The 27,965-nt window shown below is 40.3% G+C and overlaps 1 protein-coding gene across 1 annotated transcript in view; it reads left to right on the top strand.

Moving 5' to 3' along the window:
- ADAM12 (ADAM metallopeptidase domain 12) overlaps positions 1-27,965 on the top strand; it is a 182,731-nt gene that overhangs the window by 117,333 nt on the left and 37,433 nt on the right. Inside the window, exons 7-11 of the mRNA XM_074158846.1 lie at positions 4,123-4,188; positions 5,120-5,191; positions 6,926-7,095; positions 8,279-8,363; positions 14,459-14,607. Coding sequence (XP_074014947.1) covers positions 4,123-4,188; positions 5,120-5,191; positions 6,926-7,095; positions 8,279-8,363; positions 14,459-14,607 — 542 coding nt within the window. The remainder of the gene's footprint in view (positions 1-4,122; positions 4,189-5,119; positions 5,192-6,925; positions 7,096-8,278; positions 8,364-14,458; positions 14,608-27,965) is intronic.

The raw sequence follows: 27,965 nt of genomic DNA, 5'->3' as shown, positions 1-27,965 counted from the left end.
TTTACTTTCTTTTTGTAATGAGACAGCACAGAAATGTTTATGGTTTCATTGTATGGTAATATATATTTGGTTCATGTATGATTATAACAAGAATTTAAGACCCCCCCTAAGAACGCTAAGCAATGTCTGGAAAAGTTCTTGCCCACCCAAGATGGAAGAGAACCTGATAGCTGTGATGCTTTTCTAATATTAGGTTTTGAGCCTTTACATTCTAGTAAGAAAGTGTCTTATGCAGGCAAAAAAAATTCTCACCATATTATTTTACAGATGTATTATTGTAATTGTTTCTACATAGGAAGAAATGCACTTCATATGAAATGCATCTAGCTAGTGGAAACTGTAGAAAATTAAATGAGCTAAAAATCAGGAAGAGGAAACACTGTAATAATTTCCTCTGCATATTGGATGGGGATTGTAGAAAATACTGGTTTAGGTGTTCAGAAACTATACAATGATACGAATCTGCCCTCAGCATTTATTAAATATCCCATATTAGGATTTATACTTACATGTACTACTAAGCCTTTGCATCAAGTTAATTCTTAAAGAAAGCAACCTAAATTCCATCCCTAGATATGATTTATGTAATGGAATTATATTCTTTTACGTTTTAGGAATATTAAATATTACTTCTAATGTCTTTTCATACACAATTTTCTGGGCTAAGCTTATTTCTGAAAATGTATGTAGGTTAAAAGCATTGGAGAAGTGCTTTTCACAACTTTTCACAACTTTTTTGGTTGTCCCAAAATCTCTGTTACTTCTGACTGAATTTCACTGAAGTAATGTAACACTAGGAAACTGAAATAAAATGTGTGCACACAAATAGTTAATACAATCAAAGCAATTTTACTATTACCCTCACGGTTCTCACATTCTGTTGATGGCTTCAGCTACATGTCAGAATTCACCTTAAGTATCTGAAAAATAGTTTTGCTGTGGTTGAGTGGACATAATTATAAAACCTGTCAACAGTCCCATCATATGGATAGGTACAATATATATAATGAGTATATTGGATACGCTTCTAACGTATGAATTTTGAAAGTTGTCAGTTGTAATGTGTTGACTGAGTTTTCACATTTCAATGTTGTCATCATCATCTAAGTAATCTGTCAGGACATACTGAATAGAGATGACCTGTAAAGTACAGAGGTGTAAGGCTGCTCCAAATTACACTGGGTGACAGAATTAGCAAAAACCTATCTCAGATTCAGGGCATGATGAAAATTTTTGGTTTCTTGACAGGTTTGATGGAAGCTTTTGGTTTTCTCCCCTGACCCTTTACTCAACTACCTACACAAAACGCTTATTGAGCAGAGCTGAATTGTGAGCTCAATATATCACAAAGTTAGACTAGCCTTTGGGTTAGATTGAAATACAGATAAATGATGGGACAAACAGTAGACTCAGCTTCCCAGATCCAAACAAGGGGTTTAATAGAGCAAGTCACATCATGTAGCAGATGTGCGCAGACACATTGCTCCATTGGAGCTGGGTCTCTATAAATACTGGGTCCTTTCATAACTCGATGGACCTTCAAATTGCAGCAGGGAGTGTGTTTTCCAGTTGAGCTCCATTGAGATAGGATCCTACAGAAAGCAAACCTGCGTAAGACAGCCCTTACAGTATGGCTTTTTCTCTGTAGCCACACAAAATAGCCATTTTGGCGGTGCTGGTGGACCACAGATCAGGCAGGTGAGCCATTTGGGGCAGTTGGATCACAGAGAAAGAGAGAGGCTGCAACATTGCAGTGTGAATTCGAGCCATGCTTTTTTCCAGGGAGGGGAGCATGAGGAAGGGATGCAGTGGCATGGGACAGTGGCTCTGTGATGGGATCAGTTGTGGTAGAAGCCAGGGAGAAAGGCAACAGTCAGCAGAATAAAGCATATCGTTTCCCATCATGTATATCTATCATGGCTGTATCATTGACTCTTCATTTTAATTCTGAAGGATTAAATAAGGCAATGGTTTGTGCATTGATGCAGTTGGCTGCAGAAAGCAAGCTGAAAGAAGTCATAATTAGGTACATTTCATAAATAAATATTATATCCAAGGAATGCACATAGCCTTTGGGCAAATCACAGGAATGGACTTGTTATGCAAGTCAATCACCAGAGGCTTAAATGATTATACCCTGCTAGCCAGCTTCTCTCAGGCCAGCCCTCTCCAGCCCAAACAGTTTTACTCTTGGTAAAAGTAAATGGTTTAAACTGATTGATGTGAGAGAGTTTTTCTTATATCTTTGTACCTGGATTTTCATGTCTCATTTTTTACTCTTCATTTGGAAGAAGACTAGAGGCACCTTGGGGGTACACCTCTGATGAGGACTGCATAATAAATTTCAGGTTTATGCTAGACTTTTAGTGAGAGGTCCATTCTGTCACAAAGAAAACCCTTGTGGTCATTTGCTTTACGTGGCATCTCACTCATGTCTGGTATATTTTGCAGGGAGGTAAATCGAGCTCCGTCAGAGCATGGTAGCTCCAGCTGAGGTCTACTAAGACATGGCAGGCCCTTTGTACTGCATCTGCTGCTGTTCCAGGAGCAGCAGGAGGGGACATGGTGACTCCTTGGTGTCCTGGTTCCCAACCAGCATACCACCAGGCACTGCTTATGACCTGGGTGGCAGACGAGGTGTGGGCATGACCACCAAGTCCCCATGGTGGTGACAGTTACCCAAGAAGTTAATAGAGAACCCAAATGCCAGGAGAAGCTGTAAGAATATCTACCTGAGCTCATTTGCTAGACCCCCTAATAAGTGCAATCCTGCAAAGTGGTTGTATCATTGACGTTTAGCTCATTAATGATAGCTTTTACTGCTTTCTCAGTTCATAAATACTGTCCAAATGGAACTCAACTATTTTCCAGTTACTGCAGTTTGAAGGCCATGTAACACTATTACATATGAGTTTGAAAGTCAGAGTTACTAAAGGTTACATCTGTCATTTTCCACTAAACATAATGCTCTTGCAAAACATTCAAAATCATTAGTCTGCAGATAACAAAGAGGAACACTTTGGTAATGTGACGAAAACTTTGTGAAATTTGGCTGGAAGGTGATGTCCAGCACTGACTGAGCTTCAGGGATCACTGTTTGCCTTGGAATAGTTTGCTTTGGAAAGCTTTAGTCATGTTTTAGGTTAGAGAGCATTCGTTTAGTTCAAGACATCGTGGTCATTAGTAGGTCATACATCTGCTTAAGCTCCTTCAGTTCTGGCATGAAGATCAGATATACTGCTGAGAACTCTTTTCTCTAACTGTCTTATTCCAGAAACAAGGGAGGAATGATAGAGTAGCTGTTCAGCTGCTGTAAATCACAGAATTTTTGCAGACATTAATAGGTCACTTAAATTTAGGGTAGCAGAGGAGCTGTGCTATGACTAGTTCTAGTACAAAATCATTTCATTTTCTTCAGTGATCTTTTTGCAGCTAAATATTATGATTCTTTTAGACCTGCATTTAGAACTGCAAGTAGCATGTCTGCCTGTTTGATATGAATATACAGATACAAAATTAAATGTATGCCTTCAGTTTTTAGGGTATTAGTTTGCTTCCACAGACACTGACCGTTCATTCCGGTTTTTTCTGCAGTTTTTGTTCTGGGTTTTTTTCTTCCTACATAATTTATCAGTTGACCACTTGATCTCTTCTCTGCTTCACTCAATATCCCTTTATCTCTCATTTTTCTTAGTAGCCAGTTTGTCTATTGTGTGAAATGTTTGCTAAAAGTCATCTCATCATTTCTTTAAATGATCCTTGGAAATAACAAAGGTCTTTCTTCTAGAGATGATATTGTCCTGCGAGGAAAGATAACTCAAACATTTCAACTGCAGAAAGCTGAAAGGTTGAGAGAGACCTTGCACCACTTTCCTCTTTGCTGTGATCAAATCTTGGGTTGTTTTTTTTCTAAGTACCAAGTAGAATATTTCTGTTGTGGTAAATAAAAGGAAAACTTCCATCAGGAGAAGGAACACAATAAAATTTTTTATGTAGTGAAACCTTTGGAAACCTGAGATGTTGTGTTTCTGCTCTCTCAAGTGCTTTGTTGGACGGAGGGAGAGCTGATTCCAAGGGTCACTTATTGCAAAAACAAAATACTATTTGCATATTTTTTGACAGTACAAGAGGGAGACTCTGAAGACAACGAAGTATGTGGAGCTTGTTATTGTGGCAGATAATCGTGAGGTAAGAAACTTAAAACTAAAAAGTTATGGAAAGCACAAGTAGGAAACAGGTAGCTCAGTTCAGCTCCATGATACTGTGAGTAATTAGCTCCAGATAGTAACATGGGGGTTTTCAAAAGTAAAGCTCCTTTCCTAATTAGGGCTAAGCAATGGAAGACACTGTTAAGATGTCCATGCTGAGTCCATCCCTGGAGGGGTTCAAGGCCAGGGTGGTTGGGGCTATGAGCAATCTGGTCTGGTGGGAGGTGTCCCTGCCCAGGGCAGGGGGGTTGGAACTGGATGATCTTTAAGTTCCCTTCCAACTCTTACCATTTTATGATTCTGTGATGTCCTTGAGCTAGTTAAGTTTTCATTTCCCTTGACCTTGCCCTTGGTGGGACCTTTGGAAGACACTGTAGGATCCTGCACTTGCTTTTGAAGCAGTACTTCCCCACCACATTGCATGAAGCACAACTGCCTTCCTGACAGTTTGCAAAGAAAGCTTCAAGGCTAGTAAGCAGGACTGACTATAGAAATGTTCCAGTGAGTTGAATGGCAACTAAAGACCTAATTCTGGGTTTGAATTATTTTGCTACCTACATATTTTGTATCCCTGAACCCTCCTAGTTAGGAAATTACAATCACTCTGCTGCAAGAGCTGAAAAAACTAACAGAAGAGGCTTCTCTTTTTCACAAATCAGTCCCAAAAAGATCTTTATGTAAAACTTAGAGATTTTAAAATCTTTTTGTGAGAACCAAAGTCCTATCTCATGGCCTGTCGTTATTATGAGGCAGACCGTGGTCCCATGAAGCCAACAGGAGTCTGGTGATGGCCTTTGGTTGCACTGTGTAACTCCTAAACATCACTGACAATGTTGGTGGAGTAAGGTGGCTGTTGAGGGGAAATGCTATGATATTTGTACAGCTAGTACATTGATCCTTTACATTCCAAGTTTCAGAGACAAGGCAAGGATGTGGAAAAAATTAAGCAGAGGCTGATAGAAATTGCAAACTATGTTGATAAGGTAAGAACGCGAGCGTTATTTCACTTTTTCCAAACTTACTACACTTTCTGAAAGATGTTGCTGTGAAGTCTGTGTTTCTTCTACTATTAAATTAAGAAAGTCGCCGTGCTCAGATCAGCAGATTGCACAACCTTTGCCACATCAACTTATCCACCCACTTTTTCAAAGAGCTAACCCTACTGCTTTCCTAATACTCTAGTATTTCAGAGCAATTCTTCTCTCCAACCAGTAAAACCCAAAAAGTAAACTTAAACCTTTTGTATGCCCTTCAACATACTAAGCTGTGAACTCTGCTCTGACCAGTGCTCAGTAACGCATGAACCATATGGGATGCATATATCTGTGTTCCTAAGGAGATGCACCATTTAGCCCTAGGATTTTATTAACCTGGGAAAAGGGTGGAGATAATCACACATGGAACAGCCCATAGAAAAAGGCTGATTTTGAGGAGGAATTTGGAGAACAAAGTCCTTTGAGCAGGAAGGGAAGGTCCAATTGTAAGACCAACAAAGGGCCTGTGAAGACACAGTCAATAACGTATATAGCCCAAGGAAGAAGGCAAAATTAAAAATATGCAGTATCTAAGGAAGAGGAAGTTGATGGCTGGGTGAGAGCAGTAAGAGAGAGACGTACGCTGAATTTTTTTTGTATTTGAAGTAATTTCTTGACAATAAACAATAAATGCTAAGAGTCCTCTACAGTGTTTTTAAACAAATTAAAGTTTATTTTTGTTGTGCTGTATGACCAGAAAAAATTAGGAGTCCAGTAGTGAAATTACAACTGAGGGAGTCTTAATTTAGCTGAGAACTTATCAAGTGATACTTCAAGGACAATAAATCAAGGAGAAGCATTCTTGATTAAAAACAAGCTGCTGAAGCCACCTCCACCTCTTCCATAATTGTCTCTCTGACTTATTACTGGAGGATACGTGTTTATATGTTACCTGCTCAAAATTAATTTTGCATATTATAATATATTTATGTTTCATGCTTAATTTATGCCCAGCAAATGTAATGTTATCCAAATGACTGTAATGCATATAAACAAGACAGAGATCTAGTACATGCTTTTCTCAGACTGTCAGCAAAATCCAGAACTTGATCGATTCTTGAATCCTTTCTCACATTAGTCTCACATTAGAATTGTTATCTCTGCTCCATTGTTAATGCTGCTCCTGCTCCCTTTTTGTAACAACAGTGGCATTTACCAGTGTGACAATAGATAATAGACCACAGAGCTAAAATCCTTGGGTTTATCTGCTGTGAGCAAAACTCGATGACTCGGGTGGATTTTCAGCGATTATTTTGAACCACAACCATTGTACAGCACAGCTGCCTCTCCCTCTCGAATTGCATCGGTGCTAATGATGGTGGGCAGCCATGGAGAGAGTCATCTGCCAGAGCAATGAGTTTGGTCAGGAGTGAAGGACATGTGAAGGTAGTTGCGGCGTTTCATCTTGAAGGAAGATAGCGAACTCGGGTGGGACATAGAGAAGTAACATATCTCTGGATGTCTTTGAATGCCTTCTGGATATTTAGTCAGGTCAGAACTGTTTTCTTTAAGTCATGGAAATGTTTTGTCATATCAGGTGGTCACTTTTGCCCTGGAGAAAAGACACTTTGGGCCTCTGCAAGAAAGGTTCATATGCACACTATGCTTCCCTTGAAATGTTCTAATCCAATGTGGTCTAAAATGGGTTTTAGAGACATGTTTCTATTTTTCTTTTCTCATTAGTTCTATAGGTCACTAAATATTCGAGTAGCCCTGGTTGGAGTGGAAGTATGGAATGACATGGATAAGTGCTCTATTTCTCAAGACCCTTTCACCAGCCTCCACGAGTTTCTGGACTGGAGAAAGCTAAAACTACTACCTCGTAAACCCCATGACAATGCACAGCTGATAAGGTAAACTTGACGCTTTATGTAATATCAGCCCGGATTTCAGTGACTGGAAAATAGCTAGACTGAATTCTTCCCCAGTTGCTAATCTGTTGGGAGGAACATCTGTGCTCCTGAGGGTTTGTCTTTCCCCCCTGCAAACACTAAACTTAAAAGAGCTTTGCAGAGCCCTTCAGCAGATGCTTCAGGTGAATTTCCTTCCACCACCCTGCAACAGCCCCGTTACTTACAGACCTTTCCTGAATACAACTCATGTAGAAGTGTAGATGTGTAACAAGCTGGTAAATACTTACGGTATGAATTTACAAGGGGTTTAGGCTGGTCTCAGTCTACTGAAAAAGACAGTCCTGCCCAAAAAGAGCTAAGGGGGCACTATGTGAAGCCTGTTTGTTAGTAGAAAACCTCAGTAAACTTTAAAATGCAGGCTAAACTGGACAATTCATATGCATTTGCGTCTTAAAAATTAAACCATACACGTCTTTTACCCTGCTGTTGTTTCCTGGATTAAAGTAATTGAGTTAACACGCTCAAAATAAAAGCACTCTTTAAAAAATACACCTAAGAGAAATACCTCTTTCTTGAACCACGTATCTTTTAATCAATTAACTATTCTTTATTTTATAGAGATAAACAAACCTGACATCTTAGTAATTAAAAGGAGCTCTTTACTCGTTACATAGATATTCTTACATTATCTGTGTAAGAATAGAGTGAGCTCTTCCAAACTGTCCCTCGTGAGATATTTGATTACTCTCTATGTATAATTATACTTTGTTTAGAATTATTGCATTCCAGGCTGTGTATGAAAACGAGTAGCATATAAACTTCTCACTGCATCAAAATAACCCTTCTTTGAGCTAGAGACATTATTTTTATGATTTTATTTCTATTCCCAACTTCAGTCAGGGGAAAAAGAAAGGAAAAAGGGTCCTGTTACAGCAGTAAACCCAAAGGATGGTGATCAAATGGATCTTTCTCATAGCAGGGATGCTGTCATTGTCAGTTCAGCAACTCGGCGTGACTAATGTGTGCTTTTCATTGTTTTAAACCTGCAAATGTCTGGAGCTGACACATTTGAAGTGGGATCTTTGTTAGAGACTGGCAGAAATACAAGACTGAAAATAATAGGGTGGTATCTTGGCAGTGAATGGTGATTCTGTGGTTCTTCTCCTTTCCCTCCCACCTGCAGCGGGGTGTACTTCCAAGGGACTACCATTGGCATGGCGCCCATAATGAGCATGTGCACAGCAGAGCAGTCTGGAGGGGTCGTCATGGTAAGTGGTAAAAGCACAGGACTTGACACTGGCCCAACTGGTGCAACATGATCTCAAGTTTTGTAGCGTCGTGTTCTGTACCAGAACATCAGCCCCATTTGTGCCATTTTCAGTCTCAATATTATCTATATATATGTTCAGATTGCTTGGAAACGATAGTTGCCATAGTGAAAAAAATCAAAATATTGCATTAAAATATAGTATGACATCTTTGCAAGAATCCTCCAGTCCTAATTGTTATTAAATCAGGTGCTGATGTGCTGTGAAGGATGACAACCAGAAAAAGTATTTGCTATGCACTTGGGTATACTAGTGTTACAGGCAGCAACAGTCTATCCTGAATCTTTTATTATATTGATTTTATTCTGTATTTACAGGGTTTCCTGTGTAAGGCCTTATTTTCCATCTTTGCAGCACAGTGGTTTTATTACATTGCCAGAGAATAAGAACAAACAATGGCAGCATTTGTTCTACCTGAGCCTCTCTCCAAGACTATTACTGGTAATGCTGTTGTTAGATGCTAGACATGATGAACATACACGTAAACATCTTAGCCAATTTCTGAAGTAGTTCTGGAACTTTTTCTTTCAGAACTTTTTTTATTATTATTATTTTTAACAGTTATGAGCAAAAGCGGGGGAAAGAAGTTTTGCATTAACTAAGCTTTGAAACAGAAGTACTTTCCATAAAATTAGATGTGGAGTCCCAGAGCTTGCAGGCCACTAACAGGCTCAGGTGGTGACCTCAGAGCTCAACTCCAGAGCAGAAAACCAGGAAGACCTGAAAATCTCAGATAGTCCCAAGTTTAGCCTGCATGTGCTGAAAACCTTTGTGTTTTCTACAGCTTTGTGGAGATTTCCAGCACCTCAGGTGGTGTGGTGGTTGTCTCCACCTCTGCTGGACACCTCAGCTGCAGATCCCTCCATAAATAAGGTGGGATCTCAGGAATGCACAATGTTCAGAGTTTGCATGGTCTCAAAGCTCCCAGTTCTTCAAAGCTTCATGGGACTAACCTGGAGCCCAGGACACTAAGGCTTTTGCCTCAAGACAATCCACATAACGGGATAATCCCAGAGATACCCCGAGTTGTGGATGCCCCATCCCTGGAGGTGTTCAAGGCCAGGCTGGGTGGGGCTATGAGCAACCTGGTCTGATGGGAGGTGTCCCTGCCCATGGCAGGGAGTTGGAACAAGATGATCTTTAAGGTCCCTTCCAACCCAAACCATTCTATGATTCTATGATACCCTGAAGTTACTGCACTTTCTTCCTTCTCAGCTAGCAGCCAAGCTCAGGTTGGTCCACAACACAGGGCCCTTTTGCGGTGTCTTAGACAGTAGGCAAGAAGCCAAGCTGGGATGATGTATGCATTGATGGAAGATGATGTATAGACGGTTCAGACTGGGTGAATTTACGAGGTGAGCAGGGAAGCTAAGGTGTAAGAGAGTTGGAAAGAACAATCAAATCACGTAATTTGGAGAAAGTCATGTCAAAATTGTAGACAAGACAAAGGCTTCAGTCTCTTGGTAGCTTTAGAAGCTGAGTCTCTAATTGGTGTTTGTAACAGCTGCGAAACTGGGTGCCTGGGCAATAGGCACAAAAGGAAAAGGAGGAAAAGAGGAAGAAAAAGCCGCAGGAGTCTCCCAGTGTACTTCCAAATCTCAGCAAAGGCACACATGAGGCAGAAGTCCCATTTTATCCATTTCACCCTTGGACCAGCAGTCACAGCTTTGGCTTTATCTGCAGTCAGAGATGCCCTTAATGATGACTTTTTGGTCCTTTAAATTTTTGGAATAAACTTTAAAATACACTACAATGTATTTTACTGCAAAGTCAGTCCTCTCCACTCTGGAAACTGTCATTTTAAACAGAAAGAAAAAAAATATTTCATTCCAGTAACAAGAAAACAAGAATCAGCATTTCTTTAAGTGCTCTCAGGGACCTGAGAGACTGATTTGCACATCCAGGAGAAGACCAGTGTCTGTATATGAATCTTGGGTCAAGCTGCATCTTCGGTCATGCAGGGGAGCACGATGTTTTCCAGAGGCTCCCACCTCGGTGAACTGAAACTTTTGAGGTGCAGATTAACTCAGAATCACAGAATGATATGGGGTTGGAAGGGACCTCTGGACTTCAGCTAGTCCAACCCCCTGCCAGAGCAGGTCCACCCAGAGCAGGTTGCACAGGAACGTGTCCACGCGGGTTTTGAATGTCTCTGGAGAAGGAGACTCCACCACCTCTCTGGGCAGCCTGTTCCAGGGCTCTGCCACCCTCAAAGTAAAAAAGTTCCTCCTCACATTTAGATGGAACTTTCTATGTTCAAGATTGTGCCCACTACCTCTTGTCCTGGAGGAACTCAAGGGTCACACAGCATAACGAGAAATGTTTTCCAGTTCTTCTAGCAAATACTCAAAAAGGAGCCAAATCCCAAACAAGCAAACACCCTCAAAACCCAAACAGGCAGCTGCCCAACCTCCCCCCACCCCCAGCAGTTAACACAGGCTAATTCAGGAATATACAAAAAAAGGTTTTATATGTATACCGGTACCTACAGAAGAAAGCTCTAAAGTTGGAAGATATGTAAATGAAAGAATGAAGAACCTGAGAGGCTACAATGCTCAACCATCTCTACACTGGGCAACTGAACATTTGGCTACCCTTATAATTCAGCCAACCTCTTACCCATCCCACTCTGAACACTCAATACCAAAAAGCTCCCAAACCTGTTCAGAAAGAAGAGAATGGAGAGATTGCATGAGAAATAACTTTTGAATACAAAAACTGGAGTCATCCTTGTATGATCTGATTTTCCTGACTGTCTTTGCAGTTAGTCACCTCTACTATATATTCTAAATTCCTCTGCCTTGCCTCCCTGAGAGCCTGCCCCTCTCTGCTTTTCTATAGGGCTGAATTCTCTCAGTGGTAGGTGACACCCTGTCTCCCACTAATTTTTAGAGAACTCAAAGTGGGGAGAGCAGTTATCTGAGTATGAGAAGCTTTTGGTGTATCAAGGGCATTGTAATTTTATTTTACTGTGATGGTTCTGTCATGTTATAGAAAGACCAAACAGAAGTTGACATTGAAGTGAGTCTTTGACACACGATTCAGGCTTCATTCTTCAGTTTCAAAAGATTGCCCACTAAATTCATGGATTTAAAAGTAAAATATTGCTGAGATGCTGTAATGTAATGTAGGATTCTCACTCGTCAAATTTTTATTGACTTTAGTAGGAAGTTAGGCTAAATGACAAGTGTGGAACTGAGGCACATCTCAGTGAATTACTTCAATGGAATAAAAGTCTGGTTTAGGAAACATTCCTATAACTGAGTGAACCTGCATGGAAAGTGCCAGGATTGGGGCATTTGCCTGTTCTAGCTGTAGGTGACAGTATTCTATTACTACGATTTGATCTGAATCTCAGCGGAACAAAGCAGAGTTCTGCTGAAAGCAGCTGCATGTTTTGTGCAACAGCTTATAATGTCTTAACAGTAGATGGTTGCTTATTCAGTGGTTGTGAAACTTTTTGGTAATGACTTTTACTGCTAAAGTTAACTTTAAAAGACCCTGGTGGAATAAATCAAAGTTACATTGCTATTCATTTCTTTAGCCCTTGTTGTACTTAAATGGTCTCGGTATCAAATGGGACATGTCACTGTTTGTTTTGATAATCCTCATTTACGTTGTTTTCAAATAACCTCTTTTGCTGAGACATCACATTCCTTGTCTTAAGAACCCTCTCTAGAAACTGATAAAATTGCATTCCAAGTGGATCTGAGCAAGTAATGAGAACCGCATGGGCTGTAATAATTGTTTGCCTATTCAAAACCCAAATTACATTTCAGATTATTTATTGCTCTAGTTTCTGAGTGGACTGTGTGAATTCTGGTTTTTAATTTTAATTGCCAGCTTTAGAGGTGTTCAAATAAATATAACCTCTGTTCAGTAAGAGACTGACAAAATGAAGAAGGACTGAGCTCAGTAGCTCAAAGCTCACAGGAGTTTCTGTCTTGGCCACATAGCCCAAATTTCAAGGCATCGCTCCAGTGTGCTGCCGGGAAATTATATGGAATTATACCATTGTTTTCTTAATCTTCAGTCCTGGATTGTTTTCCAGTTGAATGAAAGGTTGTGCTCTTTTTATAACATCAGGTTGATTACATTGAATTCTCTTAATATTTCATAAATTGCTATGAGTTTGTGACTGGTAACTAGATAAGACATCTCCATATGTAGGCATTGTGCAGGAGCATATATTTTCTTGATTATTACAGATTATTTTGCTGCATAGGTTTACTCTTGTTTCTTTTACTACGACAGGTTGAACAGATTCTTTCAGCAAATAGGCATCTTAGAATACAACTGCACACAAACTGGCTGTTGTTAGTCACGAGACTTTTATATTAAATTTTTAAAATTCAGGAAAAAATAAAAAGAGATCCTTTGTTAAAAGATAAAATTCTTCTGGGTTTATTCCAAATGCAGAAGGAGTAGTTTCTTATTTTCAGAATGACTGTATTCTCTTTTTAGTTTGGCTTTCTGTTTGAGAAATTATTTACTAAATATATTAGCAGACACATGACACAAGAAACTCTTAAATCTACCCCAAATCATGTATTAAGGGCTTCATTAATATATAGCTAACATTTTAGACAGTTTTCCCCTTCACTTCTTTTTAGTCTGAAGGTTGGCTCAGATGATACTAAGAGTTATTTAAACTGAATATATTCATATATGCTTTTAGAGCAGGCAGCTGTACATAGTAATTCCATTTACTAACTGATAAATAGTGGATCATGCATTTATATTACATGCTTATACCTTTAGGGAAAGCCTTCATATGAGTACAGTGGAATTTTTTTCCCTCAAGGAAAATGATCAATGTGGAAATGTCTCTTTACTTGTGGTTAAGCCAAAGCATCGGTCTGATCAGCAGGCTGTAATCAGACCATGCAGGGAATTTCTCAGAAATAATTGTCCCAAAAATCACCATTTCAACAAGGATTAGTGTTAATATTTCAATTTTGACACTCGGAACATTTAGAATATTCATAGTTGGTAACAAGAGGCCGTTGAAGATTTCGACTTGCTGTGTCCTTTCATTTTGAAAACGAGGTTTTTAAAGGTCCTTGTCATTTCTTACAAGGCTTGTGAAATCTTAGACTTTCTGATATTAAAGAAACAGTCTGAAGAACGATATACTTTCTGATATTAAAGAACAGTCTGGGGTTGTTCAGCCTGGAGAAGAGGAGGCTCAGGGGAGACCTTATTGTGGCCTTTCAGTATTAAAGGGGGCTTATAAGAAAGATGGGGACAAACTTTTTAGTAGGGCCTGTTGCAATAGGACAAGGGGTAATGGCTTTAAACTAAAAGAGGGGAGATTGAGACTAGATATAAGGAAGAAATGTTTTACACTGAGGGTGGTGAAACACTGGCCCAGGTTTCCCAGAGAGGTGGGAGATGCCCCATCCCTGGAAACATTCTAGATCAGGTTGGACAGACCTTTAAGCAACCTGATCTAGTTGAAGATGTCCCTGCTCATGGCAGAGGGGTTGGACTAGATGACCTTTAAAGGTCCCTTCCAAAACAAACTATTCCATGATTCTGTGATTCTAAGAATATTAAATTGACTGAGTGGAGTATCTTGCTGCATTTGTAATTTACCTCCTGACATGAAAGATCTCACTTTTCCCTCATCCTCACCCATAAATGATTACCCTTCCCAACACTCCATATCTGTTTGTGTTCCTGTTGTCTGCCACTGCCATGTCTTGGGAGTTTTGGGGACTTATTAGGCAGGGAGGTTTTTAAGACCTAAATGAAGAAATGTTCAGATATTCAAAGCTGCCCAATGGTCTCAAAGGTCTAATGTGCTGTGGAAAGTGGATGGCCAGGACAGGTAGACTGCCCTAAAATTCCTGGTCTGCACTGTGTATGTGTGGATGAATTTAAAATTGTGTCCTTTTAATAGCAGTGTAACTACAGCTGGTAAGTTTATAAAACATTTCAAAGGACAAACAATAGGACCTTAGAGGGGGAATGTGTATTTTAAATTGTTTTTATATATTGACTTCACTAGTTCTTTTATGGTTTTTTTCAAGGATCACTCAGAAAACCCTCTAGGTGCAGCAGTCACTCTGGCTCATGAACTGGGACACAATTTTGGAATGAATCACGACACATTGGAGAGGGGTTGTAACTGCAAAGCATCTACCGATAAAGGGGGTTGCATCATGAACCCCTCTACAGGGTAAGTGCAAGGGTAAGCACTGGCAGCTTACAGTTAGAGTGGGAAATTTTTAGTTTCATTTTGTGTCTCAGGAACATTTAAAGGGAATAAAGAAAAACCTTTTCAACACCTGTCAAATCTTCTCACAGTTATCGCCCTCAAGCTGAAACAATTAAACTTATCAGAGCACATGTACCATTGTACCTTTCTATTTCCATGTTACTGGTGTGAGAGACAAAAATGCCTTAAGCAACTAGTTAATTTAAAAAAAAAAAAACCAAACACAACACAAACAATGAACTGCATTGCAAGTGTTGAATCAGAATTTCACCTTCTCTCATCTTGCAAAGTATTAGTCATAATAAGAAATGAGCAATGTCCCAAGGCCAAGACTAAGATGAATGTGTAAAAAATAAAGCAATGCAGGAAATATATTATTAGACTCTCTGTAAAGCCATTGTCTTGTGCAGACAAGGTTTTTAGTTTTGCCCAAACGTTTGTATTTCACGCCTTGTTATAAGAGTGTAGCAGTATTAGCATGTGAGCAAATGCAATCTGTAAGGTCAGTGGGGTTAGGGCTGTTTAGTGGCCGGAGGGAGATCTTCCAGGAAAAGATATAAGACACTGTGGGAAATGAAGCCAATGAACCTGTGGTCATCTCTCTGAGTCAGTGCCGAACAGTTGTGCTGATGATAAAGGCACAATGTCAACGGAGAAGACTGGTGTTTCTGTAGACACAAAAAGTTCAGGCACCATGACCAGGGTAACGAGTTACAGCTTGCTTCTCTCTATTTTAAAGTACTGTTAGGAACTGAACAACATAATGAATGAGTTCTCCATGTCCATATTCAGGCAAGAACTGATTGGATTAAATGGAAGTAAGAGAGAGTAGATTTACCAAAGCTTTCTGATGGTAAGCGATGTGCTGGACTGGACTGCCAGCAGAAATGTTACTGCCTGTGACTGGAAGCTGGTAAGAACCAGTCAGACAAGTATCCGTCAGCAGTGTCTTGTAGGTACAGCTGGATTTGCTTTGGGGCAAGAGGATGGTCTAGATGATCTTCTGATGTCTCTTCCAGCTCCAGCGTACTCTGTGTGTGCTTAAACTTCATCTGTTGCTTAAAAATCTCTGCTGGGAATTGTGATCAGCTCAACCTCTGCCTTTCTCCAAGACTGTTTCTGGGAAAGGAGGAGAGCAATCTGGGAGAGGCCAGGGAGTGCTGGGCAGGATTGCTCCCTGCTGGTCAGCCTAACAGCAGCCTTGGCGTTTCTTCAAAGGCGTGCTGTCACCCTCCTCCAAGGCAGAAAAAGGGATTCTGGCCAGAGGCCAAGCTCAGCAAGTTAAGAGACAAACAAAAGAGAGTTGTGTGTGAGAAAGAGTGATTTCTACAGTTTGGAAAAGAAAAATAACTTGGCTCTTCTAAAACAATAGGTAGTAAATATCCGTATGGAACTGCATTCTGCAGCACATCAGGGCTTGTGTGCATGCTGTGGAAACAAACTGGGATTGGAAACGGGGCTCTGAGGTGATGTGATGTGATGTGATAACTGGTTGGCAGTGGGCAGATAGGTCTGGGCTCTGAGCTCCTGAAAGATGCATGCAAGCGTTAGTCATCTCAGCTGAGTTACTGGTTGGGCATCCGGTTACTCCACTTTGGGAAATAAATTGCAGGAGATGGTCTCAGGATGGAAATTTCTAGATGCTTTCTGAACTCATCCCTGGTTGTGTCTTCTGCCCTGAGTCCTTTGGTTGTATCTGAAATTGTCCTCTGTGCCGGATGTGCCAGTCTTGGACACTTTGCTCCGAGTTGGCTCAGGGCACGGAGAGCAAGGTTGCACCCTCTCAGTGTATTCCTCAGATGTGAGTCCAAGCAGCTCAGCTCACTCCGTGTTCGGGTTCCTGTAGCACCTCACAGGTTACAGACTGTGCTTCCTTCAGCATCCCACAGGTTTGACAGTGTGGGGAGGGGGCCATCAGGTACACTGGGATTTTTACCAAACTTTTTGTACAGCTTGTGCCTGAGGAAGAGTTATGGCACTCACAAGACTGGGTAGGCTGTTGTGTTTGCAGTGATTATTGATTTATAAATGGAAATTTTAACATCAGCTTTATAGCCTTAGGCTTTACCTTCTTACTGCGCTGTCAATCTGTAATAAGTATTCCGGGAGAATACTTTACGCCTTAAGCCAAACTGCATTTTACCAATAACACTGAATATTTGCCCAACATCTGACCAATAACAGTATTCCTCTGAGCACCGTTATTCAAGGAACAATGAAGAGTTTTTGACTCTGGAAGTATGCGTCTGTTAAGGGAAAGCCAAATGAATATTCCCTACCTGAAATGCATTCTTAGAACAGCAAAAACATCAAAACAAAGAGCATCCCAGGGAAGCCACATACATTTAGAGAGAGACAGCCGGCTCCCTCAGTATACTCACTGGCACTCACTCTCTGTTCTTCTAATTTCTGTTGCTTTAAGGCAAAATTAACAAGTGCAAGAAAAAAAAAGCCTTTGGGCTGAAGCTACCGTAAAAAGTACAAGTCTCCGAGAAGCCCTTATCTGATAATCTGGGTTATAACAGAAAGGCCCCTATAAACTTAACTTTGGAGTCATTTGTGCGGTTGTGCAGCAAAAGGGAATGTTTTAAGGCTTTTTACTTAAAAGTGATTTCATTAATTATTGCCATTTCTTTCAGTTCTTATGTTTCAGTCTTTGAAGAGGTCTTGGAAATTGCTTCTTGGTGGAAAAAAAATCTCCTGGGATCAGTGTGGAATTTAAACTCTGTTGGATCTATTCTTTAATGAACTTCCTATAGCTTTTACTCTTGAAAGATACCAGCAAGATGTGTACCACTTGCGTGTGAGCTACAAATGCCTTAAAGACCCGCTACGTTAGCAAAATATATTTTGTATAATATGGAATTAAGCGTATAAACCCCCAAATTTGTGGCACTTCAGACCTTTTAGAGATTCAAATATCTGCTATGGAAATCACATAAATCCCACTGTAGGAGTTTGGGGCTTTGCTATAAAAATAGTATCAATAAGGAAATATTTAATACTAACACATTGTCCCCTCTTTTATGCATATTTTAAATAATGTTCTTCCATTTCTTTTAGATTTTTTTTGACCATGGACTGTTCCAAGTGAAAAAGAAGGATATAAGGAGTCTTAAAGAGATTTACAGTTCTTTTTTTACTGAAAACTAAAGGACTAGGCTGAGCCAGCAAGGCCATTTCAGTATTCCACTTTTTTTCCAAATATCTCCCTAAAGTTTCCAGTCTTAGGAATGAAAATATTCTTCCTGACAGCTAGATAAATACAGAAAAGTTCTGGTGAAACCCAAGGCATTAGTCTAGATTTATACCACTGCAACTAAAACAGAATTTAGCACAAACTGTGGAGCACAATTATATGAATTAGCAGTGCTTGTCTATTTAATAATTCTGGAAATGTGTTTTTCATGTGCTCCTTCATCAAAATTGAGCACAGGTATCTCCAAGGAGGTTGAAATTAGGTGAGTTCCCCCAAAGCAGTTGAAAGCTTAAGAGTTCGTATATGCTTGACATTTCTTGCCAGGCTTAAGAGAAGGAGAAATTTTATAGTTAGTCTTTGTCCCTCCTGTAAACCCAAGGGGTTATCCTATCCCTCACCCACATGCCTGTGTCCTCGCCGGTAGCTTGCTTGTCTAGTTTATATATATAGGTGACTTACACAACTAACTTGTCATCAAGGAAGCTGAACATGCTGGAAACGTGTTCTTCCTTCCGTCTTACAGTACATACAGAAACATAGAACAGTTTGGGTTGGAAGGGACCTTTAAAGGCCATCTAGGCCAACTCCCCTGCAATGAGCAGGGACATCTTCCACTAGATCAGGTTGACTCAGAGCCTCATCCAACCTGACCTTGATGTACCTTGAAGTATTCCTTGATGCCTTCCCATTCCACACCCCCCTCCAATTTGGGTGTTAATGAGAGAGCAGGTATCCACTAATGACAGCTAGTTTTACCAAGCTCAATCAGGTGTTGATCCTACTGTAGTCTCCATCTTTTTGTGGAGTCCCATAACTTGCTATAAGGAAAGTGTCTTTCATTGTCCTCTTGAAGAAGTGTGTTGCTCTTACCAGGATGACTCCTTGCTGCTGAATCACCCCAGCCATGGCTAATTGAAATGCAGGGCAGGCTCCTAGGATAGAGCCATTTGTTTCATCTCTCTTTGCACTTCTGTAGACAAAAGCAGGTTTTCACCATGCTGATAGAAAAGAGGATGACGGGATAAGGGCTGCTTTGTTGTCTCTCCGCTAGTCCCCTTTGCACCTGGGTGTGGTAATGACAGAGATTTTTCCTCCAGGTCTGTCCTGCTGCCCACACCCCATTTCTTTTGCTATCCATGTATTGTGAGATGAAATACCTCATATTGACTTGGAAGGGTGCATGCTTTAACCGTAGGCTGAAAGCTGTCTTTACGGCTATAAATCATGGGGAGTTTTTACCCATCTATCCAGCAGACCCCACTTACCCTATTGCACTGAAACTACAAATGGAAAATGCAAACCAGCTGGGAGTTTGTCCCTGCAAAGAAATACAATAGTAGGAAGGTGGCATGGGTTTGTGCTGAGGAACCATGACTGTGTCTGCAAGGGCAGGCCTTCAAATGCCCTTGAGCTCTAGCATCAAGCACCATCACGTTGTGTCTAGTCTTCCAAGTCCTGCTGCACACAGAGCCCACCCTGGCAGCACCTCGTGTAAGTCTGCTTTGACTTTTATTTCTGTCTTGGCTGTAAATTGCTTCTCGTCAAAGACCATGATGGAGAAGAGATGAAATAAATGCAAAATAACTGAAAATAACAAATCCTTAGGAAAAGAAAAATACAATGTGGGATTTTGTTTCAAGACATGAAACAAGTGATACATATTTAGGAAGTGCAAAAACTAATGAGTGAGAGAGGGCAGGGCCATTGCTGTTTGCTCAACAGACTTTTGAATGAAAGAATATCTCTTCAGAAATTTTTGTTTTAATCTAGGTCCCTAGTAGACCTGGGTTTTTTCTCTCTGTTCCCAGAGTTACAAGGCATGTGCTGGTTTGCGCCCCAGAGACGGCACAAAGCCTTAGGGACAGAAAGCCATTTGGTGCCACGCAGGAAGGTCTGGGCCAGTAAATTAAACAAGGAAACAGCTTATCTATGATTTCCCCCCACAACAACTCTTCTTCGTCACGTTCCTTTTAGTGTGATGTTCCTTTTGAAAAGTCAAAGAATGAATTGAATCTCTCTATGTGTGCCTTTTTTTTTTTTTTTTTGGCATTCTTATCTTGGATCTTGTGTTACTGTTTCCATTTTCACAACTAGAACTTAAAGTCGGTATATCTTTCTGATTCGGTCATGTTTTAAATTCAATTTAGGCAGATAAATATGACTGCATATATTCCAGGGAAGTGGAGCTTGGGCTATGACACCATGACTTTGTGCTGTGCTGCAGGACAGCTTGGGGCTCTGCTCCAGCCAGGGGACCGGGTTTTGTGTAGTGATCATAAGCGAAGGAAAAGGAGAAATGGAACTGAGATCAATTCTTTAACATCTCAGATATGGATCATCATTTTAGAGGGTTTTTTTTTTATGGAACCGTGCCTCTCAGTAGAAAATACCAGCTAATTTTGAGTAATTGCCTTTCAGTACACAATTTCACTTTAATTACTGAGTTTTTGGAGGCAGGGTTTGGGGGAGGAGAACAATTGGAAACACACAAAGAGCACATAGTAGAAATCGTACAAAGTATGTAGAAAAATACTGGTTCATTTACTGTTGAAATTTGCAGAAGACTTATTTTTAGCCAATCTAAAAGCCACCCACTGTTATCAGCCTGCTTTTAAGTAAAATTGAAACCTTGATGCTAGAATTAAAATACATAGCCAATGGGAAGCTGCATATTTGTGAATGAGAGTGAGAACAAAATACAACCTGTTAAGAATCAGCTGAGTGACAGTCTCAAATTAAATTGATTGGCTCGATCTAAGCACTGCTGAGGAGAAATGGCAAAAAATTAAAGATGGAAAGGACTATCAGGGAGCTTCTTCCAGATACTACTGAAAAGAGCATAAGTATGTACTATATTTTACTTCCCTCTAGGAACTATTAGGTATTCTGCACTGAACACTGAGTGCATTAGTTACAATTAAGGCTAAATAAAATATTTAAGTGGAAACACAGTGTTTTTTCCTAAGTAATAGTACCAGATGTCTATGAGTAGCTAAGAAGTGACACCAAGCAAGACCATGAGTTCCACAGAAGATATCATAAATGTGAACATTCCCGGTTGCCTGACTGGTGTTAAGTTGGTCCATAGGTTTGTTATACAAGTGGCTCAGGCATCCAAGGATTAGGTTAGGACACATTTGTTCTTTGTTGCATGTTATAGGTCAGTTCCCAACTGTTTTGAAAATGTAGTGCTGTATGATCTGGGAGAAGAAGCTGTGCTTGAAAGGCAGCTTTCCTGCAAGTGAGAAATAGTTATATTTGACACTTTCCTTTTATGCGTTAACTTCAGTGGCCAACGGGATGTGCGTTGCACTTTAGTTTGTGTCATTTATAGCACCCATTTCTGCTGGCAGAGAAAACTTGGTTTTATCGGCTACTCTCTATTGACAGCCCTCTCTGGTAGCAGGTATATTATCAGAGACATCTAAAATAGCTATTTCTTTGCTTTCTTCTCTTCCTCCCATCCCCAGTTCATGCTACTTTCACATTGTTGAAGGTCTGTCTTTGTTTTGTTTCCTGACTTTCCTAGTGTAAATGCCCTGATTCAGATTCTGCAGTGCTCAGACTTTTAAGATTTCTCCAGTGTTCATGCTCAATGTAAGGGTAGGGTTGGCAGAAGTTTTAGCACTTGAATGTAGCTGGTGTTTTAGAAGTCCAGCAGTCAGTGTCTTCCCCAAACTGCTGGGGTCTAAGGGTGCTCCTGGTAATGCTCCCCCGAGCTACCGAGGTGTTACAACTTGGATTAGGTATTTGTTCTCTCTACAGTAAAGTAGAGAGAACAGTAAAATAAACAGTAAAATTAAATGATAGGTCATGAGCATGTGACTTATAGAAGCTATGTACAGGGTCTCTATGCAAAAGCCATCAGATATTTCTTGTTATAACATTACACCCACAGCAAACACCATGACGTGGATTTGGGCAGAGAAAATTGGCCTGTGGATCTAAACCCCAACCTGGTTTTCTCCTGTGCTGTAGTTTACTTCTGGTGAACTGGAATCCTGTTTTGTGGGGCTACATGATAATCCAGCTGATGGAAATCATCCAAGTTAAAAACAAGGCTCGTGTGCGCAGAAGAATGTATGCTAATGAGGATTATTTAGTGATCTGCCTGGCAGTTCAGGAGCACAGTCATCCCATAACTGTAACCAGCAGGACTGGGTCAGGGTGAGGAGATGCTCACAGCTTCTTTGTCTTCCTTCACCACCCAGGGCAACATCTGGGGGAACAGCACCCTATCATTAAGTGTCTTACACAACTGATGTCCTTTGATGGTGCTGAAGGTCTGTTCTTCCCCCTGTGTATCAGCCATTACCATTAATGAGCTCTAGGACTACACATCAAAAGGGGGTTAGTAGCAGTAATGCTGATTTTATAATGCATAAATATATATTTGCATGATAGATGGGTGGCTGGTGTCTCCTGGAGAACTGTTTTGCTCAGTAGGGTTGACTCTCAAAGGCTTTTGTGGGGAGCCTTGTTATTTTGTCATCTGCTTTTGTTTGATTTTTGTTTTTAAACTGCCATACAAAAAAGAATAATATTTAACTACATTATGAAAATGTAGTTAAATAATTAAAACATAGTTAAAATCTATTAAGGACAAGTTAGGAAAGTGCTAATCATATGTGTCATTTACCGTACTAAGTATCAGTTTCAATCACATTTCTTCTTTCTGAAAAATGGTCTCAAGGAAGCAGGGTATAAGGTCACCTTGATTTTGGTTATTCAGACTCTGAACTGGAGTCTACCAAACCGGGCTATGAAAACATACACCCTCCAGAGATTTCCAGCATGTTAGCTTCAGGAGACTGTCAGGTATGCCATGAAAACAGCATCTTGGCTTTGGTACCAAATCAACTTGAAGTGAAAACTACTTATTCCAACACTTTACAAGGTAAAAAAAAAAAACCATAATAATTAAAAAAAAAAAGATGAGGGGAAAAAAAAGGGCAAAAGGTCATGCTAGAAATGGGACAGAAATTGGAAATAGAGTGTGGGAAAGGACACTTTAATTTACTGACTGGTTCCCTTTTCTTCTTTCTAGACATCTCTCAGCATCTTGGAGCTGCAGAGCTGTTAAGCATTAGATAATCAAACCATTAGTAGTTAGCACAGTATCTCCTGACCCCTCTCAGTTTGTTTTCAGCTGTGCAGACCTCACTTTGCATTTTTCAGTCTGGCAGCTTAGAGACATTAAACTGTGGAGTCAGCGGTGCTATCTGGAATTACCTCTGTTACAATTTGGAGAAAATGAAATTATCTTTAAGATGTAAACAGTTTCTAATTAAACTCTGAAGCTGTTTATGTTTCCAAACCAGTCTGAGCTGAGCTCTGCACAAAGACAGACTTCTTCATTGTCTTTTTCTTTTTTTAATAAAGTTGATATACTGATGTAATAAATTGCTTGTGACAGAGCTAGGTCTGTTGTGCCAGCAGTGCAACTGCTTTTTTTTTTAAAAAAAAAACTGAAGGAACATATCCCTATGCCCTAGTAATTGAGCACATTGCATTCTGGTCCTTCCTTTAGTAGGAAACAGCCACGAGATTACAGAATAGATTTATGTCAGTCTTTCACTTAACTCCAAGTAGCCCCATGTCTGCAGTGCATTTGGCATTCCTTTTTGTTAATAATTTCCATACATTACAGATATGTTTAATTGTTGAAGTAAATAAGATCTCGGTTGAAGAATTACTAACGTTGGTTGAAATACATTGCGTGTTTCCCAGTGCTTTACAGGAGTGGGTCGCTGTTAACAATTAGCACACAGAGCTGCAGGGTAGGTCTTTAAAAGAAAGAAACAAAAGGTTTTGCTTTTTATTTTTGTTTAGTCTTTCGCATTTCAGTAGATGTGCCACTAGAAATGAAAATATTTGGCTTTTCTGGTGTATTCTAGAGGAGAACTGGTGCAGATTTACAGCACACATTTTCTGTAAGCGAAGCTGACAAGGAGAGAGGTTACTTCTCAAATGAAAACACATTTTACTTCTGGTGTGATTATTTATAGCAGATACTTAAGGACAAGTCCTGTTTTCTACTATGTGATGTATCCAGGACGGGTGCAGTTTTACTGGCTTGGATGCTGGTATGTGAGAGCTCAGCTGCATTTTGTCTTGTCGGTGTAATATCTATAGAAATTACAGCTCTGTAAGGGACATTTTTCTCCTGGAGTACTGCTATTGCCGTGACCCATGAGAACAAATCATAGAAGGACATTTTCCTTTATCTTAGCTTTCTGTTTCATCAAAAAAAAACCCAAAAACTTTTCAACCTGCAGGGATGAATCTGTAGTGCGGTGCATGGAGAATTAAGCACACAACGTCCAGTTTTAATTGGTGTTAATGAATTCCAAATTCCCAGAGTATAAATGGAAACATACCTTAAAGGGCATATTCTTAAGGTCACATGAATGCTCCTTTTTGAACATGTGTTGTATGCCCTGCGGCACTTTAAGGAATTGATGTTGACTTGGAAGTCTGAATCACTGTAATTAAATGATGCCTACAGCTGCATTTGCCACAGTTGTCATGGGAATCACAGAGTCTTTTGTGCTTGGGATAGATGTACAAAATGTTTAAAATTCAGAGAGGGGAAGATGTCCATTTTACCCCAACAATTGCTTCCTGCAAAGTCATTCTTTTCTAATGTCAAAGCCTATTACAAAGTCTCCGACGCATTTACTGTGGGATTCTCATGGCCGAAATGCAGGGAGGCTCCATTTCAGCTTTTTAAAACTGAATGGCACAGCCCCAGTGGTGAGCTGAAGATAAGCAACCACGCATTTTAGCGTAAAGCCACTGAAAATAAAGAGTTGAAATAACTTTGGTGTCCTAGGGAGCCTTTCTGGCTTCTTCTAACATGGCATGGAAATTGTGTTCATCTTGGTCATTGATGTTCTCCTGTCAGCCGACCAGCATTAGATGTGAAATCCAGGCTCCCTCAAAGTTGATAGGAAGGTTCCTGTAGACTTCAATAAGGCCAGAATTTCATCAGGGTACCTATGGATTCCTTCAGATTTCTCAGGAGCCTTTCATTCCTGTGAGTGAAAGCTTTAATTTGCTTGCTTAAGGATCCCTAGGTCTCAGATCATGGCTCAATCCATTCCTTTCTGATGGCTTGAATTAATGATTACTTACAATGATGCTACTAATTAATTTATTTTCTTTGTTCAATTTCTGTGAAAAAGAAAAAGGAAACTAGAAAAAAGTGTTTCATTGTTATTTTATAATTATTACTTTTTTTTTAAAGAATTCCGCTTTCATTTGTCTGAGGTGATTTAGGTGATACGGGATAAACTCCTTTTTTCCCAGTGCATGTCCTGTAGCAGAAGAAGGGAAGGTGTAAGTGCTGGGGTAATGCAGGGTGATCTCTGGCACTGTTATGACTCACTTATCTTTCCTTTGGATCTTACAAAAGAAAAAAAGAAATTGAGCCATGCTGCTTGCAAGCCAGATACTCTTGTCTTGAACTCCTGATTTACTAAGAGCCCAGGTAGTACAGATGTTAAGTGAAATCAATAGGAGCCTGTCCTGCGGGTATATATTCTTTCCAGCTTTTTGCAAGGCTCAGACATTTTTCTCTGAGCACCCACATCTCGCTGACTGGCATTTCCATTTCTCTCAGTGCTTCTGCTCTTCCTGGTGGGCTTCACGTGCTTTGCCCACAGGGCTGCTTCCCAAAACTCTTCTCCCTGGCCTGGGTTCCTCTCTTGTGGCATTTATCCCTCCTCAGAGCCCTCTTCCCTTAACTGGCTGTTATTTGGTCCACTCACCTGATGTACAAGCTCATCCTTCCCCAAATCCATCTGCTGAGGGCAAGTGACTGCAGCTGGGCAGGTCTTTAAATCAAGCTGGTCAGGTTGATCACGTCAGCTGGGAGAATAACCCTGGGTGCTTCTGTCGTTCTTCAGGGTGCAGTGTACCACGAGTTGTGTTTTGGATACACACGGGCAGGACAGGAGCTTGTACTGGTGAAAGGGGGAAGTGTCCATAAATAAATACCGTGGGTTGGGTTTTCTATATGACAATTCAGGTTTGATATTCCTTTTTGTTTGACCTGTTTTGTTTTTTTAAAAATTATTTTGTTCTTCTCCCTCACCCAAACACACTCTCTCTAAAGTGATCCTCTCAAAACTGAGTTCCCAAAGCCAGATTATTGGGTTTTTTTCCTCCCAATCTGCTCCTGACCCATTTGAAAAACAATCCCAAGGTTTTTCAAGGGAGAAAACTGAATGTAACTCCCTAAAACAAAAGCTGATTGCAAAATCAGGTTGGGAACTAAAGGAAGTGTCATCATGATGTAGCGCTGCCTTTCAAGCCAGGTCAAACGGGGCCTTCTGTCTGACCAGAAATCAGTAGGAACCTGATCTTCAGTGAGGTATTTTGAGCAACGGGATGGACCATTTGTCTTTAATTGCCTGTCACGTGCTGAGGATGTTGAGTTTCGTACCGTTTGTCTTTATTTGCTTGTCACGTGCTGCGGATGCTGTGTTTTGTGTGACAAATTTAAACACAGGGCATTCTGGTTGTGCTGCTTGTCTGCAGTTTCCTTCATTGCCGGCATCTGCTGGCAGGCACGGTCCGCCTGCTACCCTGCTTTTCTTTAGCCTGGGACCAGACCTGACCTGGCCTTTTTGTCCCTCCCTCCCCTCTGGGTTGCTTTTTCGCTTTTACTGTAGTCAGCATTGGATTAACCTCAAATTCTAAGTAGCAGATTGTGAAACCTGAACTCCCAGCAATCCAGCAAATTTTTATTAATGAGGTAGTGGTCTAAAAGGAAACAGAGCAAAAGATGAGCCAGAGGCAAATTCAAACTGATTATAGCTACTTTCCTCGGCTGTCTGGTTTCCAACAGGAAGAACAGTTGTCTGAGTTCAATTCCCATAGAGCTTTTGTAATGCAGATAACTCCAGCGCATAGTCAGAATACTGTCAGGATTGATAAATTGGTTTAGTATTGCTTCACCCCCAGAACACAGAAAGGAAAGTCACAATAGGCCTCTCAACAAGAAAAAAAGTTCTCTGACCATACATTTGTCAAAGTAAAAGTAACTGCTAATAATGTTTTATTTGGCAGTTTTGTGACTGCAGAAATATCAAGCCATGACAGTGTATACTGCGTAAAACCATTAAGTGTTGTTCTTTTGCAGAAAGTATTTTTCTGAACCATTCAGCTGTTTGTTTCATCACTGTTTTCTGCCCTGAAGTCCCACATTCAGTGTCATAAATCTGCCTATTTGAATATTTCAGGCAGTTAGATTTTCACCTTCCATGTAATGGGAGAGGTCAAGTCTCATCTGGGTCTATAACAACCCAATCCAGCACCTGAAGTGAGATTACTTGAATGCATCCTGGGAATCTGCACTGTCCCCAGGGCCAAATTAAAATGAACCTAAAGCATTTGTGTGTGAAGTTTAAACATTTACTTGGAAAGACTTTCTTTTCAATAACCCTGGAAATTTCATTGTAGCACAACAAGCCGTTGCCACTACACATCAATTAAATTAACCACTAGTGTGACATATTCACAGTTATTTATTGGAAGTGTAAAACCTACCATGTAGTGAACATGACAAAAGCTGCAGGAGAAATCTAGGCTTGTTTTTAAGTCACTGACCATGAACTCAGACAGCAAGAGCTTTGATGTCATGCATAACTACATGGCCCAATTCCGTGCTCTACTTTATTGATGCTCTAGGGATTAAAATTATAAAAGAGGAGAAAGAGAGTGAAAAATAGGCTAGAAAAATAAGTATGAGTTGTCAGACTTCTGCCTTTTGAAGCAAACTTCCCCTTTCTACACTTTATATATATTATATATATATATATATATATATATAAAACCACTCTACATTTTTAGCTAAATTCATCCAACACTATCAAAGCTCTCTCATGCACTGCTTGTAAGGGCCTGCACATCTTCCAGGAGCCCAAAAGGTCTCCAGTTTATCCCATCCTCCCAGATATCCTGAGTGTTTTCCATTTGCAAAAGCTTTGGGTGGGAGAGCATCTGCAGATACCTTGAGGGTCTCCCTTTATTGTGCTCATGGGATGTACTTTAAAACTGCATTTGTGTCTTTCACCGTCAAAAGTACTTACAAATGAAGATATTGTTTAAATAA

The sequence above is a fragment of the Numenius arquata genome, chromosome 15 (genome assembly GCF_964106895.1).
Source record: "Numenius arquata chromosome 15, bNumArq3.hap1.1, whole genome shotgun sequence".
NCBI lineage: Eukaryota > Metazoa > Chordata > Aves > Charadriiformes > Scolopacidae > Numenius > Numenius arquata.
This window is presented reverse-complemented; position numbering and strand designations above follow the sequence as displayed.